Source organism: Vipera ursinii, assembly GCF_947247035.1.
Source record: "Vipera ursinii genome assembly, chromosome: Z".
NCBI classification, from domain to species: Eukaryota; Metazoa; Chordata; class Lepidosauria; order Squamata; family Viperidae; genus Vipera; species Vipera ursinii.
In genome coordinates, this window is record NC_139517.1 from 13,968,441 (window position 1) to 13,986,596 (window position 18,156).

The 18,156-nt window shown below is 43.0% G+C and overlaps 2 protein-coding genes across 3 annotated transcripts; both read left to right on the forward strand.

Moving 5' to 3' along the window:
* Positions 1 to 225: 225 nt before the first annotated feature.
* LOC310648578 (uncharacterized protein) lies at positions 226 to 5,440 on the forward strand. The gene is made up of 5 exons (XM_083376481.1): positions 226 to 353; positions 642 to 723; positions 821 to 899; positions 3,298 to 3,372; positions 5,102 to 5,440. Exons 1-5 carry the CDS (start codon positions 308 to 310, stop codon positions 5,222 to 5,224), a joined length of 405 nt encoding a protein of 134 aa, XP_083232607.1. The 5' UTR covers positions 226 to 307; the 3' UTR covers positions 5,225 to 5,440.
* Positions 5,441 to 8,389: 2,949 nt separating this feature from the next.
* CDIPT (CDP-diacylglycerol--inositol 3-phosphatidyltransferase) lies at positions 8,390 to 17,998 on the forward strand. 2 transcript variants are annotated; one of them, XM_083378485.1, is made up of 7 exons: positions 8,390 to 8,399; positions 8,549 to 8,640; positions 9,231 to 9,365; positions 12,546 to 12,699; positions 14,373 to 14,454; positions 16,469 to 16,550; positions 16,655 to 17,998. In XM_083378485.1, the coding sequence occupies exons 2-7, from the start codon at positions 8,598 to 8,600 to the stop codon at positions 16,804 to 16,806; spliced, it is 648 nt and encodes a 215-aa protein (XP_083234611.1). In that variant the 5' UTR covers positions 8,390 to 8,399; positions 8,549 to 8,597; the 3' UTR covers positions 16,807 to 17,998. The 2 variants fall into 2 exon arrangements, with proteins under 2 accessions (XP_083234611.1, XP_083234612.1); XM_083378486.1 differs by lacking the exon at positions 8,390 to 8,399 and having other exon boundaries at positions 8,491 to 8,640; positions 9,316 to 9,365.
* The last annotated feature ends 158 nt before the right edge of the window (positions 17,999 to 18,156 follow it).

Below are 18,156 nucleotides of genomic sequence, written 5' to 3' on the forward strand. Positions count from 1 at the left end.
ATGCTGCAATGGTTATAAGTGTGAAAAATAAGTCACTTTTTTTACTGCTGTTGTAACTTGAGCCACGAAACGAATGTTGTAAGTCAAGGACTACCTGTCTACAGGAATAGTCTTCCATAGGAAAGCACAGGGCTCCAAGTTGATCTGTCTCCCCACTTTTTTTCAGCTAGCTTGTTTCCATGCAGAGCACGCACTGACCCAAGCCCGCCTGAGCTACATGGCAGCAAAGGGGCTGGCTGAGCGACTTTTAGGATTCTTGAGCCCCCCTGACTTCCAGGGACTCTTCCAGATACTCTCACAGCCCCCCATGCCATATTCTGAGTTTTGCACTATCATCCGACGGACAGAAAATGGTAAGCAACTGCCCAGCATTGCTACTTCCTCTTACTCTGGAGTAGTACCACTGTACCCTCTACCTACTACTTAACAGCCCCCGCTCATTGTCAAGAAATTCAAGTCCTTCTAAAAGAAGGTTTCTCAACTTTGGCAACTTTAAGATAAACAGACCGCCCCCCAACTCCCAGAATTCCCCAGGCAGCCTTGGTGACAGGGGAATTCTGGGATTTGAAGTCTATTCATCTTAAAGTTGCCAAGATTGAGAAATTCTGTTCTAAATGCATCTCCCTTCTTGCCACCCCTAGCCCTCCTACACCCTGTTCTCAAATGCAAGCCGGGATTCCGAGTGCGACGGGAACCCAGCCCAGGTTCTGAATGCAGCTGGCCGTAAGTGACTTTGTGGAAGGAGCTGGGGTTCAGGGTTGCTTATGGAGACAAATCTCTGGCCTATCATTTCCATCCTGGTTCGATCTTCTTTTCCCAGACCAGACATTGCCGATGATGGTCTTCAGAGAGGGTTTCCTGATCTCCAGTTCTTTAAACCCTGTTGTGTCACCAAAACGGTAAGTAAAACACATCCATGCAGACTTGAAAACGTCTGCAGTCAAAAGTTCCATTTTGTAGTATCTGAAGAGCAGGGTTTGCTTGCAAGCGGGGCCAGTTGGGTTGCTGTAGGAAGGACCAATCAGATGACAAGTGTCCAACCTTGGCAACTTTAAGACCTGTGGACTTCAACTCCCAGAATTCTCCAGCCACCATGGCCACCTGAGGAATTCTGGAACCTGAAGATCACAAGTCTTAAAAAGTTGCCAAAGTTGGATAGCCGTCAATTTACTCTGAGACGGAGAGCTATGTTCCACTGCCTTTGTAAAACATCTGACAATATTAAATACATGTGCAAGAAAGACACGCATACTATAACATGCACCGTTTGAACCAACTGGAGAGGCAGTCAAAACTTAAATTGTACTTGAAGTGGAGATGAGGATGTGGAGGAAATTAAGCAGTCCTTGACTTACAACCAGAATTGGGACCAGAGGCAAGGCAGTTTATTAAGTGAGTTCTACCTGATTGGGCCACCTCTTTTGTCTTGGTTATTAAGCCCATCCAGCTACGCCACTGACTCTGCTTGTTGGAAGTTGGGTGGGAAAGCCACAAGTGATGATCACTGGCTGCTGGCACCATGGGAAAGGTATACCAGCTGCCAAGCACCCAAATTCTGATTACATTTTCATGTGGATGCTGCAACGGTTATAAATGAGAGAAAAGGTCACTTTTTTCCACTGCTGTTGTAACTTTGAATGGCCATTAAAAAAAAAGGTTGTAAGACTACCTGTACTATGGCTTTCTCATCAATAGAGGTTAGTAAAAAGGAGAGGTGTTCTCCAGAGTGAGCTTTGCACATACCCACTTGGAACAGGAGATCAAAGGGCAGCAGGTTTGAGAAGTCCATACGCCAACCAGAAGAATGCTTGATGGACGTGAATCACCTTTCAAATACTCCTTGTGCCTTGCTAACATAAAATAACCCTCAAAGCTGCATGGGAAATTTTTAAAAGAATTTCTCTAAACAACAGGAAAAATATTAAGTACTGTTTAGACATGAAAAACAGTGAAATTCTTAGCGCAGTGTGCCCTTTTGCCAATCCGAGATGGAAAAGTAGATTAATATCTATTTATGCATAAGTAAAAGCAAGGTCTCCCATGGATACAAGGTGAGGGACCCCTTAAAGGGGGAAAAAATCTCTTTAGATATACAAACATATTGGATTTGGAATGTGTTCCTCAATTGGCCAGCACCATTTGAGTCATCAAGCATCTGGAGAACATGCTCAGTAACTTTATATGTTCCCTGTAACAATTCATATCATCCCATAATATCCTTAGCATGATCTTGTTAATGCCTAATTACAGGAGATGTGTTTGCCATAGTAGAATGAGTTTTCAGGTTACTAAAATTCAACTTTCTGGGCAATTTCTATCTCTATTCTATTCTTCCTTCCTTACTTCAAAGAACTAGACACATTAATCAAAGGCACTCCTTGTTACTCAAAACAATTACTCAAAAAAGCCTCCATCTCCTGTTCCCTTCAGTAGAGATCCACGATGAGAGCTGATATAGGTTAATTGTAAGAAAGGACTCTGGACACAGGCAAAACTAGAAATAGGAACTAAACACAGCTGAACCATGATTTCTTTAATCATGGTTAACTGAGTTCATGCAGCAAGCCATAAACCAAGAGCAGACTGGGGCCTACTTTTTGTTTTACATCACATATAAAGAATATTCTATTATGGGGAATAAAATGAAGCATTCAGATTAGATGAGAACTGATTTGTGATCCTTAGTATTTACTCTGTAATAAGATCAATGGAAAAATAATTGTGTAGATAAGATTTCTTGTATGGGCTTTCTGTTCTAATAGGAAACTGTCCCTGTGAATAAAGTGAAGACTTCTGTGGCTGGGATCTTTTAGAAATTGATCAGCCGAACCCTAATGAAAGTTGGTTCAGGAGTGGCTCAGATCCAAGGCCACAGAATAGGACCAAGAGGGATGATATTCTGTAGGTGATCCTCTGTTAGATGTTTTGTGCCAGCCATTGGCAGTTACCCAAAAAGGTCATCAGATGGAAGCAAAGAGGCTTCTTTGCTTCCACTGATGAGTCAGGGGTCCCAGGCCCCTGCAGCCCCATTGGAGAGAGTGTTTTATGGTTGCTCTTTGTTCTTGTTCTGCATCTTGTTCTTTTCTCTCTTGCATGCATTCTCTCTCTATCATACAAGCATGGATGCCTCCATGCCATATAGCTCTTTCTATATAATATATCGATTAATAAAGCTTCATAATGATTGCATCTCTGCATCCTGCCTCTTTTACTTGGAAGCACCTTAACGGCCCATCGATCTCTCGTGAGAGCTGCTTACATCCTCATCCCAATGTTTCCTTGTTACTCTTATCACAGAATGACAACAGGACAGATGAAGAGGAGAATCAATCAGTGGAGATTCGAGACCAAAGTCCGTCACACCACAAAAAAGTGGGACTCAGTTTTCATTTAATTTCCTAAATTACAAAATGCAAAAACGTTAGCCTGAAAATTTCCTTTCCTAACCTCTGTCTAAATGGCATTTGGGAGGCTGCCTGTGGAATAAAGCTAGCACGCTAAAGCCTAAAGGTTTCTTACAACACGAACTTGAGAAAAGTAGTACGTTCTTTCCCAATTATATTAAACGTATCTCTAGTAACCTTAACAGAAGAGAAATGGTAAACAGAACCTTAAATAAGGGGATCAAAAATCGACGAAATACAAGTAGTATGATCCTATACTACTTGTATTTTGTCAATTTTTGATCCCCTTATTTAAGGTTCTGTTTACCATTTCTCTATCACCTGAGTATATCCACTGATCTGCTTTGTAATTAATTTTTGTAAAAACACTAAGCCTGTAAAAACACTAAACCCACTGAAAATCAGATACTGTGTACAGGCTTTTCAAACTCTTATCTGTTTTTTTCTACATCAATACATCTTAACACATTAATGCCTCTAGGTCAGGAGTCCCCAACTCCTGGTCTGTGGACCGGTACCGGGCTGCAGCATACCAACAACCGGTTCACACAAACAAGGAAAACCCATTCACAGGATGCAGGCAGCACACAAAACCACGCCTCCTGCGGTCCACGCAAAAACCTTTCTCCACAGAACTGGTCCCTGGTGCCCAAAAGGTTGGGGACCTCTGCTCTAGGTGAGATGGGTAGGATATACTTTTAATAAATAAACCATCTTCATTTTAAAATTGATTACAGGAAGTCCTATACTTACAATCATTTATTTAGCAACCATTCAAATGTACAGAGGTGCCGAAAAAGGAAAGTTAGGATCGGTCCTTACGCTTATGACCATTGCAGCATCCCTATGGTCATGTGATCAGTATTTGGGTATTTGGCAACCGGTATGTATTTATGATGGTGACAGCATCCCAGAGTCAGGTGTTCACCATTTGTGACCTTCCTAGCCGACCCCTAACAAGCAAAGTCAATGAGAGAAGCCAGATTTGCTTAACCCCAATAACTGCAGTGATTCGCTTAACAACCATGGCAAAAAAGGTCACAAAAACAGGCACAAATCACATAATAACCTTCTTGCTCAGCCACTGAAATTCTGGTCCCAATTGTAGTCATAAGTCAAGAACTACCTGTACAACTGGGAAGGCCTAGGATCATGTGATCGCCTTTTGAGACCTTATGACAAGCATAGTCAATGGAGAAGCCAGAGTCACTTAGCAACCGTGTTACTAACTTAATATCTGCAGTGATTAGGGCAGGGGTAGGCAACCTTGGCTTTTCTGTGACTCGTGGACTTCAACTCCCAGAATGCCTGAGCCAGCGTGGCTCAGCTTGGAAACCTCTCCCTTTCCCCCCTCAGCATGGCTGGCTCAGGCATTCTGGGAGTTGAAGTCCACGAGCCATAAAAGAGCCAAGGTTGCCTACCCTTGCACTAGGGCAATTAAGGTTGCAAAACAGTGCAAGATTCACTTAACAATTATCTCACTTAGCAACCTCAAATGCTGGTTGTGAGTTGAGGACTACCTATATTCCCCACTGCTTGTGATCAAGGTAGTGAGACTGTCTGCCAAGAAAGAAATAAAACTGCAGCGGGGTGGAGGGTGGGGGAAGTGGCACTTGGGACTCTACAGTATATTGTTCCTTCCTTCCTCCCCCACTTCCTACACTGCAGATCCTGATCTGTTGTCTCTCTCCCATCAGGTTGAGTCCGGCAAGTTTCTGAGCAAAGGGACTCTTTGCAACACTGCCCCCCAGCAGGAGAATTTCGACAGTGACACCACCATCGACAACCAGCCAGATACCACAGCCAAGGATATGGGATAAGTTGGCTGTGCCCAGAGCTGCATGTTCTGGGTACAATCCGAAACCGTCAGCTTGAAAGCAAAGAAAGAGACACCACTTTCCGTTATTAGTTGTCCAGCATTATTGCAACAAAGGTTTAGCTGGACAGAAATGTTATAATAAGTCATTTGCATTTTCTTCCCAAGAGCCATTCTAGCTCAATGCTGACCCAATCTAAGAAGAGATATGAAGAATCTCCCAAGGTTGTCACCTCTTCCCCCACCAAGTGAATATAAATAAAATATAAATGAGACAAACCAAATTCTAGCCATTGCTCTTTTATATATATATAGCCAGAATATTTATTTGCAACTATTTTGGCAATCAGGAAGCATCTTGGAGCTTATTTTGCTATGAAAAACAATGAAAATAAAAGATCAGAAAAAGGGGGAAATGTGTATGTGGGGGGGGGGGGGAAGGCAGGATAAAAGGAAGAAGAAAACAAAAAAAAAACCGTTGACTTTTGACTCTTTCCAGTACAGGTAGTCCTCGACTTACATCCACAATTGAGCCCAAAATTTCTGTTGCTAAGTGAGATATTTGTTAAGTGAGTTTTGCCTCATTTTACAACCTTTCTTACCACAGTTAAGGGAATCACTGCAGTTGCTAAGTTAGTAATATAGTTGTTAAGTGAATCTGACTTAGCTTGTCAGAAGGTCGCAAAAGGGGATCACGTGACCCTAGGACAGTGCAACCATCATAAATACGAGTCTGTTGCCAAGCGTCTGAATTTTGATCATGTGACCCTGGGGATGCTGCAATGGTCATAAGTATGGAAAACAGTCATAACTCACTTTTTAAAATTCTGTTGTAACTTCGAACAGTAGCTAAACAAACTTGTAAATTGAGGACTATCTGTACAATCAAGTATTGACTACCATTATAGCCTCAGGTTTTTGTGTTATATTTTGTTACTACAAGCCATTTCTATATCCACACAACTATTCAACGTTCACACTAAGGTCAATGTTTGTTTCTTTTTTTCTTCTATTTGGAGCATAAAGTTTGGAAGCAATTAATCTATATTTCCATTGTATTTTATTCCGTAATAAACTTTAATAAAAATTAAGCTAGAAACATGTGTATACATTTAATATTTGTTAGTTTGAAAAGTGCTCTCAATGTGTGGTTTTTGGATAGACCGACTAATTCAGTTCTGTTACATCTACAAGGTCAGCTGTTCAGTAAACAACTGTAACAGATGCATGAAACTACAGCATTCAATACCAACAGTAGGCTGGATGGCTAAGTTGAATAAATTGATTTAACCCTAAGGTGGTTTATTTGGCCAGGTTCAATGTGTGGGGTAAAATCAGCCAATTGTGGTTTATTCAAATAATCATAATTAAGCAAACTGCTTAGTATAATGAACAAATCCAGTCAATCTCTTTCCTTCCCAGCTGTTGGTTGGTTGGTTAGTACATTCTTATAAGTTACTCAAGATGGCAAATATATATAACACTTCCTTCTCTTTTTCCCCACAACAACCATGTGAGGTCGGTTGGGCTGAGAGAAAATGACTGGCCCAAAATCGATTGTTTATTGATCCTGTAGGTTGGATTACATAGGATATTCAGATCTAGATGTTTAGAAGGCTTCTCTAGTCATCTTCTGTTCTTCTATCAGGGCACCATTTGACAAGAAAAGTCACATTTGGTGAAATTTTCTAATGTATACATTGTGTTCCCACGCCATATATTTTAAATCAATATGTCCAAGTGACATGTAAAATTACCGATCAGCATATACTATTTTCAAATTAAAGGTTTTGTAAAAAGAAAAACTAAGAATTTTGGATTTAAGTATATTTCCCTTATCAATCTCTTGAAAATCTTTTACAACTGCCGTGTCCATTTCCAGAATTTTTTCAAGTCCATTTTGTAAGTCAATACTTATTTTTTTCAAAAAAATATTCAAATAGTAAAATTTTCAAACCTCATGATAAATGAACAGATTTTTTTTTATTTTAAAAAAGATAATTTATTTTTTATAAAGCAGCAAATTAGGTGAAAGCATTAAAGATGATCATTTCTGTATTCCCAGAACTGTGAACACACGATATTAAAACCATCGCTCTCAACTATCTTCTCACAAACAATTTGAAACTTTTATGAGAATATAAACAGGGTGGATGCCCTGAATTTTGCTCAGAAATTATAAGAATCTTCATAGAACCTGCGTTTGATGTCTCCGTTTTGCTTTCATGTATTTGGCTGGGCTAGACATCAGGATCCGCTAAGGGAGCGTTTCCCAGCTTTAGCCATTTGAAGAAGTGTGGACTTCAACTCCCAGAACTCCGCAGTCAGCAATGGGGTGTTCTGGGAGTTGAAGTCCACACATCTTCAAATGCCTACGGTTGACAAAACCCTGCACTAAGGGAACCATTAAGAATCTATAGTGACCATAAAAAAAAATCATCATTCTTCCTAAAAAAAGCCTCTTTTGATCTCTTCGGATTTGCAAAATTCGCTTTCCAAATTTGAACTCTGCAGGCGCTCTTGCAGCGGACTAAGACCAACTAAGTGTGTGGGGGGGAAACGTAGATTCTCTCTCACTTATCTAGCCTTTTTTTAATAATAATAATAATAATAGTAATAATAATAATAATAATAATAATAATAATAATAATAATAATAATAATAATAATAAACCTTTATTGTCAAAGTACAACATGTGTACATTGAGATTAGCTGAGCCTCCCCCCGTGCTCTCTTCCCCCCAACACACAGTGAATAGACCAGGGGTCTTCAAACTTGGCCCTTTTATGACTTGTGGACTTCAACTCCCAGAATTCCTCAGCCAGCATAGCTGGCTGAGGAATTCTGGGAGTTGAAGTCCACAAGTCATAAAAGGGCCAAGTTTGAAGACCCCTGGAATAGACTTTCGAAAGTCGGACTAAACCAATCCGAAATGCTGGGGGAATCTCAAGGACATTTACTGCAGCAAATGCTCTCCGGGAGGGACAGAAAAGAAAGAAAGGGAGCTCCAAATAGCAATCCTGAAGCTAAAGAACCAGACCGGCGCCTTATTGAAGGAGGGGGTTATCACCTTATTATTCATTAGAATCAAACGGCTCCCCTTTCCCGATTTAAAAATGGCGTTTCCTGCTTCAGAGATAGTCCAGACCAGGAAGCGGCAGTGAATCGCCTGAACGTCTGTAAGCAGGGCGGCTTTTTTTGCTTTCCTCCTGCGAGCAAGAGGGACCGGGAGGGGTGGGGTAGGGACCCCTGTGGCGGCGGGAGGGCTCCTGGGAGGGCTGCGATGGGTGTCGCCTGATCTCAGTCTCGCCTTGGACCTGGGACCAAGGCTGGTTTTGCAGGGCATCACCGATCTTCGCAGAGCCGCCGGCAGCAAGATGAAGCAAGAGAATATATTCCTCTTCGTTCCCAACCTCATTGGTGAGTGATGGGATGCGGGCCAGGCAGCCAGTCCCAAAATGCTGGACGTGGTGGACCTGCTTATATTTTCGCCTTCTAGCTCTGATCTCTTTGCTTGACTTTATTCTTTAATTCAGTCTTTCTTCAACCTGGGGTGACTTTAAAAATGGCTGGACTTCAACATCCCAGAATTCCCCCAGCCAGCCAGGAATTCTGGGAGTGGAAATCCAGACATTTTAAAGTCACCCAAGGTTGAGAAAAATAGCTTTCGTCCATTTCCATTTCATGGCTCTTGCAGTGATGATCCTGTCCCTAAGGGAAGCCACACACAACCTGATGAAAACACCAGCAAACAGCCCAGCCCCTTATTTGATGGTTGAACAGATTGTACTTTCTCCCAGAAAAGTCTCTAAATTAACATCTTCCTTGTTTCTTGTCTATGTGACAGGGATTTGAGAAATGGGGGGAATTCTGCCAAGAATATGGGGAAGGGGAATGTGGATGATTGTAGGGTGGATTTAGCTGAAATTTGGGGAGTTGGAGACTATAGTCTCTGCATGGGGTGCAGGGTTGAAGAATGGTGGCTTATGTTGCTTGCCTTTCCTTTGCAGGTTATGCTCGTATAATCTTCGCTTTTATTGCTTTTTATTATATGCCAACTTCCCCCTTGCTGGCATCATTCTTCTACCTACTTAGTGGCTTCCTTGATGCCTTTGATGGTCATGCTGCTCGGGCTCTTAACCAAGGTAGGACTGGACTGTGGCGGGGTAATAGTGGGGGAGGAAGGAAGGGAAAGAGAGGGGAGGGGGCTGGAAGAAGAGAGAATGGGAAAGGGAGGGAGGGAAGATGAGAGGGAGGGGGGGAAGAAGGAAGGGGAAGAGAGTGGAAGTGACAAAGTCTTGGCTGTCAAACTCCATGTTTTTTGCTTTACTTCCGAGAGCATCACCAGCTCTCTACAATTCCCATTAATGGGGACCTGATCATTTTTTACCAGAAATTGACCTTGGGACTTTCATCTTTAAAATATGTGATCCACCATTAAGCCCTTGTCTCTTTCCCAAAAAGAGAACTGGCCTATCGTTGTGGTTGGTTACAACAGGGAAGCAATCTCAGTATATTTTTAAGTTGATTAGATTGTCGTTCATGCTGTCTCTCCCCTGCCGTCTTCTCAAATCTGTTATTTAGGGGAGAAGATCTTGAATCACCTCAGAGAATTGTTTGATTGCTTTAGAAGGGATTGTTTGAGAATTCTTCTCTATAGCTAAGGAGCATTTTATAGTTAGAAACATTTAATTCATGTACATTTAAATGAAGGTTAGTGCAAACCTTACCTCAAGTATGTAGGGAAAGGATTCTGCCTCTAGTATTTATATCAAAATATGAATGTTAGATTTTGTCAGCTTTTTTCCAGTCAAGTTATATTTCTATAGGTGATAAGTTTGCTTAATTGTTTGATTTAAACAAGGATTTGCTATAACATCTACCTATTGGGATTTATTGAATGAATAGCATATAAATATTTATAGCAAATAAATTAAGAAGTCTTACAGTCTAAAAACTCCAATAAAACAATCTATAAAATAAATTGTATATGTGAACATGAAAGACAAAGTTCCTGTAAAAAGCTGTAATATCTGAAAGGAAGATTTTAAAATGGCTTGGTTGAGTTCCTTTCCTATGGCTTCCCTTTATCGTATCACTAATTAAATAACCAAGTAATGGATTAATCAAATAATTAAGCTTACTTAAGTTAAACAGGCTGAAGAACAGCTTTTATCCATAGGCTCTTGAATGGGAAATAATTTTATAATTTTATGTATGACTGACTTGCAAGGCCGGTGTGTTGTGCAATTAGCTCACATGGTGTAACAAGATGGAGGGTTTGTTGTCACTGTGAGTTGTGGTGGTGGTGGGGGCACGAAGGGAGGCTCAGCCAATCTCAATGTATACATGGTTGTACTTTGACAATAAAGGTTCATTCATTAAACTTCCATTTGTACCTTCGGATTTGTCATGCTGGTCTCCAAAAATTTTCAACTCCCCTATTGAAATTCAGGGGGAAAAAAAGCAAATTAACAGCTTTCTACAAAAACATGTTTAAATTACTTATCAAGCTATATAACCCATTCCAGCAGTTTGGGCTGTTTTTTTACTGAGATATCTGAAACAAAAGACATGTTGATCCTCCAAGTCAAAAGAAATTCAACAACCATTTGAAGAAAGAATTAAGCTAGCTAGGGAATTCTGGGAGTTTTGGGCCAAGACCTCAGGGGCTACAGTGCCAAGCTGAGTATGGTCATTTTTCTTAATAAGGTAATCCTCATGAATGTAATAGAACTTGCCAATTAAATTCATAACCCGAGGATTCATTCATTGGATCATGTTAAATTAACGTGATCCCTCACTGCTTTACCCAGTCCATTTGCTAATCGAATGCACAGGTCATTAAATGCACATGAGGTATCTGAGGGTGGGAAAGACCATGGGGGGGGGGCTAGTGCTTCCAGCCACCCAGGGCCTCCCCCGATCCACTGAGATATCTCATGCTTCCCTCTCCCCCTTCCTGCCCACTGGGTCTCCACAGGCACTGGCCCTAGGGAGACTCACTTACCTTTTGAAGATCCTGATGATCAAGTGAACTCTCTCCTCTCCAGCCTCTCTGATGTGGTTCCTTTGCCTGCTCCCGAGCACTCCAAATGCAAAGCGCTGAGAGCCGAGGCAGAACGGGACGAGTGGGCTCTGCTCAGCTTGGCTGACCCACCGAGGCTGCCTGTGCAGGATCCCTGTTCCACTTTTTGAGCGCCAGGCAGCCTTGGTGAGTCTGAAGGAGCATGAGATCGTGCTTCCAAAGGCCTCCGTCCCTTTGCAAAACTTTTTGGCACGGAGCACAGAGGCCTGAAGGAGTGTGAGATCACGCCCACCCAAAGGCTTCTGGTCTCTGCGCCAAAAGCTTTTGTGAAACGACGGAGGCCTGAAGCCACACGAGATCGCAGCTCCGAAGGCCTCCGTCCCTTTGCAAAAGCTTTTGGTGTGGAGAACAGAGGCCTTTGGGGGGGGTGATCTCACATGCCTTCGGGCCTCTGTCCTCCAGCCCAAAAGCTTTTACAAAGGGACGGCGGCCTTCGGAGGCGCGATCTCGCACTCCTTTAGAGTCACCGAGATTGCCCAGTGCTCCAAAAACAGACTGGATGTCCTGCACACGCATCCTCAGTGACTCAGTGAAGCTGAGCAGGGCGCGCTTGTCCTATTCTGCCTCTGCCCTCATTGCTCCACTTTTGGAGCGCTGGGAGCAGGCCAACCCTGCAGCAGAGAGGCTGGAGAGAAGACAGCTCGCTTGAGGAGAGAGAAGGCGCGATCAGCCTGTTCTGGAACTCTGGATCTTCGAAAGTTAAGTGAGCAATCAGTAATGGGGTGGGGAGGAGCCGATGGGCTAGCATATCAGGGCCAGTGCCTGTTAGGTCCCCGTGGGGAGGGTGGGGGTGGAATAGGCAGGGGCAATGTTGCAGTGTCTCTGCGGTCAGTCGTAAGGGCGAACGACTTCTGTGGTGCTGCAACATTCGTAACTTTGAGACTGTCGTAAGTACTTGGGGGGGTAGTGTCGTAACTTTGAGCTGTCGCTAAGTGAACTGTCGTAATTCGAGGACTACCTGTATTGGACACGCAGTGTCCTTTGAAACTCTTGTTTCAGACTTCATTTCAGCATGGAGCTTACGCAACAGCATTAATATTAATTTTTTTAAAAAGGATCAGTAAGTTGAAGTTGGAGCTGAGCTCATGTTGCTATGTATGTGATTACGTGTATGGTTCCCCCTTTTTATGTGTTTTTTTCCTGTTGCTTTTTACTTAATAAAATTATACTAAAAGGCACAAATGAACGATAAAACCCCAAGCACTGTTCCTCTCCTAACCTATGGCCTTCCTCCTAGGAACTCGCTTTGGCGCCATGCTGGACATGCTGACTGACCGCTGCACTACTATGTGTCTGCTGGTGAACCTGGCTATGCTCTATCCAGAGTCTGCCCTCTGGTTTCAGCTGAGCATGAGCCTGGATGTGGCCTCCCATTGGCTACATCTCCACAGGTATCGGCTGGGGAAATAGCAGAACTGAATGCAGTTTATTTAGCTGTCTTATCAAATTTAGGTAGCGATGCAATGCTGGCTGGGGAATTCTGGGAGTTGAAGTCCATGCCTCTTAAAGAGGCCAAGTTTGGAAAACGCCGCTCTTAAATAGCGATGGGTAGAATGGCCCTCCTCTACTTAGATCCTCCTCCTCCTCCTCCTTCAAATCCAGTTGAACTTGTAACCCAGTTCAGCTTTGCATTGAAAAGTGGGGTAGACAGTTCACTTCAGATTTAGCGTCACTTGGGTCTTCAGACTGGAGGAGCTTAGGCTTGTGTTGCCTGCACATTTTTAAAGACCCTTTCACCTTGTAAAGCAGGGATCCTCAACCCTCGGGTTGCGGCCCGTTTGGAATTGGACGGCGTAAGCGGCAGGCGCGCAGCTCCACTTGCACGAGCGACAGGCACTCGTGCTTACATACAAAGTTCTACTTGTGTGACCAGTAGTCCTGGATTTACAACTTTTTGTTTAGTGACCAAAGTTACAACGGCACTGAAAAAAGTGACTTATGATCGTTTTTCACACTTAAGGCCGTTGCAGCGTTTCCCCCATAGTCGCGTGATCAAAATTCAGACTCTTGGCAACTGCCTCACGACGGTTGCCGTGTCCCGGGGTCATGTGATCCCCTTTTGCGACCTTCTGACAAGCAAAATCAATGGGGAAGCCAGATTCACTTAACAACTGTGTTACTAACTTAACAATTGCAGTGATTCACTTAACAACTGTAGCAAGTAAAGTTGTGAAAAGGGGGCAAAAGGCACTTATCACTGTCTTGCTTAACAACAGAAGCTTTGGGCTCATTTGTGGTCCTAGAAGTCAAGGGCTACCTGTAATCCTGTACATTTTTCCTGAGACAGAGCTCTATTTGGTGGCTCTTCTGCTGAGTCATGGGTACAGGTGTAGGACTGTATTCTAGATGGAGCTACAAACTGAGCTGCCCTTCACATCTCTTCTTTATTCCCAAAAATTCTTTAGGCCTTTGGAGAAGTTCTCTAAGTCTCATAATGTCCATCAGATTTATTTGTTTGTTTGTTTATTGCCCATCTTAACCGCTAGAGCCAGCTGTAGGCAACCTTGGCTCTTTTATGACTTGTGGACTTCAACTCCCAGAATTCCTGAGCCAGCATGGCTCAGCTTGGAAACCTCTCCTTTTCCCCTCAGCATGGCTGACTCAGGAATTCTGGGAGTTGAAGTCCACGAGTCATAAAAGAGCCAAGGTTGCCTACCCCTGCGCTAGACCAAACTGACTCCCCTTTATTAATAAACGAATGCATTGCTTTAATGTATTGCAAGGTACGGTGAGAAAGCTTGGTTCTAAAGGACAGCATAAAATTTTTAAAACTTAATAAAATTGTGTAAAGAGTTGGAAGGGATCTGATGCCCATGAAAGACTGGCTTCTTAAGAAAATAAGGGTAAAGGGAGTAAAATTGCAGTTTTGAGGCCGAGTTGTTTTTAAAGCATACACAACCTGGAGAAACGTGATGTGAAAGTTAGAACATGCTTCCTGTGCAGCGGAGAAAGTCGTTCTCGGAGGATTTCACATGGAAGAGATATACAGGCATGTGAGGGGAGTTGAGGTAGAACTGATTATTCTTAATTCCCATTTTAATTTTCTTCCCCTGCCTCCCCTTAGCACTGTGGTGAAAGGTGGAGAAAGCCATAAGAGTATTGACTTAACAGGAAATCCGATCTTGAGAGTGTATTACAACTCACGGGTGAGTGTCACAAAAATTGTCTCTTTGGAGTCTTCACAGCATTGCATTACTAACCCCATCCCAACCTTCCTCTCATTCTGTTTTCTCAAAACCAAAACCCCACTGCAGGCTTTTTCTCGGCAATTTTGTTATGAAATTCTCTCCTAAGATCTCTCTCTTAATTCAAAATGCTTTGGAGAGAAAGCACCACTGGGGTGATTTCTCATTTTTAATGAACAATAGAGTTGTGTTCAGTAAATTTTCCCACTCCCGCTGGCCTCCGCAGTAAGCTGAATTGCAATGCAAGCTCCATCTGTCATTTATTTTATTTATTTATTTATTTTATTGCATTTATATACCGCCCTTTCCCTGAGGACTCAGGGCGGTTTACAGGGAGTTAAAAATCAACCATAAAAAAGTTAAAACCCAATTTAAAAAATATTAAATCAACCCTGTACTATTAAAAACCCCAATTAAAATAAATGTCTCCTCAGCCTGGGCCCGAGAGCTCAAAGAGCCAGGTCTTCAGGCCCCGGCGGAATGATTGGAGGTCGGGGGCAGTCCTCAGCTCCACCGGCAGCTGGTTCCAGAGGGCAGGCGCCCCCACTGAGAAGGCCCTATCCCTGGGTGTCACCCGCCGGCAATCTCTTACCGGCGGGACCCTGAGCAGACCCTCCCTGTGGGAGCGCACTGGGCGAAGGGCGTTTGATGCCGGCAGCAGGTGTTCCCTCAAATACCCCGGACCCAGGCCATGTGGGTTTAATTGCCAGTGACTTGACAGAAGTACAGAATGGGGGGAGTTTGCAGTGTAACACATTACCATTGGACACACCCCACTCTACCCCATTCCCCCAGTGCCCAAAGTCCGCTATGGAAAGAGATATTTCCAGCCATGTCAGTCGCTGTTCTAGCATGTTTATTTTCACGAATCATTTCCTTCAAATGGGAGGAAAAGTGGCAATTTGGTAGACTTCCAGTGAAGCTAATTTTAAGATGTTGACCTTGACTATCAAGTGCTTAAAACCTATGTAAACCAATCTGTATCATGGTTGAGTGATGCCTCCTTCCCATTTGAAGTGAGACCAGATTCTTCTGTGGGATGGCACCAGTGTTATAGGATCCCTTACTAATCAATTTGCTTCCCAAGGTTGCTTCTTTTCTTGCAGATGTTTCATTATCCAGCTAGGCAACATCATCAGTGCTAGAAGCACTGTTTAGCACTGATGTCTAGCACTATCTAGTACTGATGATCTTACCTAGTTGGGTAATGAAATGTCTGCAAGAAAACAACCAAGCTCAGAGAGCGCTATGGACCCCACAGTTCAACCCTGAGCCACAAGTATTCTCTTTTGTTGATACAATTTGCTTCTCTTCTTCCATGTTGATTAGATGGCCATCCAAGCCATCTCTTTCCTGAAAGGGTTATCCGACTGCTGTTTTTATGAATTTTGTGCATTCTGGAATATTATTTTTTATCGTATGCAGTAGGTTATTTTTTTTAATATAGATTATTTACATAGAAAAAGGGACGCGGTGGCTCAGTGGGTTAGGACACTGAGCCTGTCGATCAGAAGGTCGGCAGTTTGGCGGGTCGAATCCCGAGTGCCGCGTAACAGAGTGAGCTCCTGTTACTCGTCCCAGCTTCTGCCAACCTAGCAGTTCGAAAGCACGTAAAAAATGCAACTAGAAAAATAGGGACCACTACGGTGGGAAGGTAATAGCGTTCCGTGAGCCTTTGGCGTCTAGTCATGCCGGCCACATGACCATGGAGACGTCCTTGGACAAACGCTGGCTCTTCGGCTTTGAAACGGAGATGAGCACTGGCCCCTAGAGTCGGAAACGACTAGCACGCATGTGCGGGGGAACCTTTACCTTTACCTTTTTATTTACATAGAAAAATGTTTCCATAAAGCCATCATGATTTGTCGTGCAATCCCAGCTGATGCCCTCATAAAGGCCATCTGATTTAAACTGGCTTCTGTTGGCTGCCATTTCTTGCCTGATTTGATCTGATGTAGTTTCTCCTTCCTTTCAGCCTGTTCTTTTCATTATGTGTGCTGGTAACGAACTCTTCTATTGCATGTTATACTTGTTGTGTTTCGGTGAAGGGCCAGAAAGTAAGTACAGAAAGCTGAGGGGATTGAGGGGGAGGGGAGGCTTTAGGGCTGAAGAACATGTTGGATTTTTCCACCCTTGTCTTTTTTCTTCTTCTACTTTGTAGTCCTGTCTGGATACGCTGGACTCTACCGCCTGATTCTGTGGGTTTGTAGCCCCATTGCCATCACCAAGAGCTTCATCAGCTTAATTCACTTGGTCTCGGCCTCGTGCAATATGGCTGCCTTAGATGCTGCTGAACGGGTAAAGAAGATGTAGGATTTCAAAGTTGTGGGAAGGAACTCCCCTAAGTCTTCCAGAGAGATCAGCTCCCAATCTTCATGATGAAGGAATGAGATCTTTGCCTCTGATCAGTCACTCCGGTTGTACAGTTTTTCTCTGATGTGTTCACTTCACCTTCCCATGATGCTTTTGTAATATCTGTGTAGGGCAATAGGGTAACTCCTGCTCCTCCTGGCTTCTTCTGGTTTTACTCCCATAATAGTATGAGCAGTTGAGTTAAAAATTGGCTGTTGAGGAGGATCCTGATCTACCCTTTTTAGGGGCAGCTGAAGAGCTTGTGGTTTTGGAATTGAACGCTTTTTTACCTCACACTTTTGGGGTATCTTTGGGGAGAATGAAATATAGGACTGCACTTGTCTTGATATAATAAACCAAACTAGGATTTTGTTGCCTAAAAATCAAGATCACAAATGAACACCTTTTGAAACCTGGACTAGGGTTTTTTGTGTTCCCAAACCGTATAGGAGCAGATCTCTGAAGAGGAGAATGTATTAATCCCCTGCATTCTGCAAAGATACCATTAGGAAGTCATTTATTTTGGACAATATGAATACGCAGCTTTAAAAAGGATATAGTATTGGTAGGCTCCCTGTTGACCATGGAGGTCTTAAGATCATATCTTGCATTATTTCCTTGGAATTATCTCTGAATGTTCAGTTTAACTTTAGCTCATGACCCAGATTATCTGCTCTTTTCTCTTGTAAATTTTTTTTAAATTAGAAATACATAGACCAGCGGTGGCAAATTGCTTCATTTCTCAAGCAATTCAGATTGACTGTAGCTGACGGCTGTACTTTCCTTTCCTTCAGTCATGTCATTGGGATGTGCAATATTGAAGTGAACTAAATAAGGACAACTTTCAGCATCGGTTTCGCCCTTCTGGAGTCCTTGTCTGACTTCTCCACCACGATTCTGACATTTACCAGTGGCAGAGATGTATTTACCTATTTATTTTCTCCAAGATTCTGAACATTCAGTACTTTTCTGAGGTAGTTAGTAACTCGTTTATACAGACAACCGTTTTATCTTTCTTTCTTTCCTCATTCGTTTCTGCATTAGCGCATTAGCAAGCTCTCCTCCTGTGGCTTTCAGCAAGAGGTTTACATTACCGTGGTAGCTCCTTACCTATTAAAGGTCCCTTTCCCACAAAAGCTGGCTTTTCGTGAAATAAAAGATGGAGATGATGGAGGCAGGGTTTTTAATTTATTTAAAAAAAATTATGGCTGCCCACGGTAGACACATGGTAACTCTGGGCGGCTTACACAATTAGAAATTCACAGCATAAGCACTACCTTGGGGCCAGAATAGAAGAGAGAGACCAGAGCC

Bases quoted from the DNA above. Each gene is read 5' to 3' on its own strand.
- LOC310648578 (XM_083376481.1), top strand. From the start codon at position 308: ATGCCATATTCTGAGTTTTGCACTATCATCCGACGGACAGAAAATG. The intron at 900-3,297 runs GTAAGTAAAACA...CTCTTATCACAG, and splicing joins CCTGTTGTGTCACCAAAACG to AATGACAACAGGACAGATGA. The intron at 3,373-5,101 runs GTGGGACTCAGT...CTCTCCCATCAG, and splicing joins GTCCGTCACACCACAAAAAA to GTTGAGTCCGGCAAGTTTCT.
- CDIPT (XM_083378485.1), top strand. From the start codon at position 8,598: ATGAAGCAAGAGAATATATTCCTCTTCGTTCCCAACCTCATTG. The intron at 9,366-12,545 runs GTAGGACTGGAC...CCTTCCTCCTAG, and splicing joins TGCTCGGGCTCTTAACCAAG to GAACTCGCTTTGGCGCCATG. The intron at 16,551-16,654 runs GTAAGTACAGAA...TCTACTTTGTAG, and splicing joins TTTCGGTGAAGGGCCAGAAA to TCCTGTCTGGATACGCTGGA.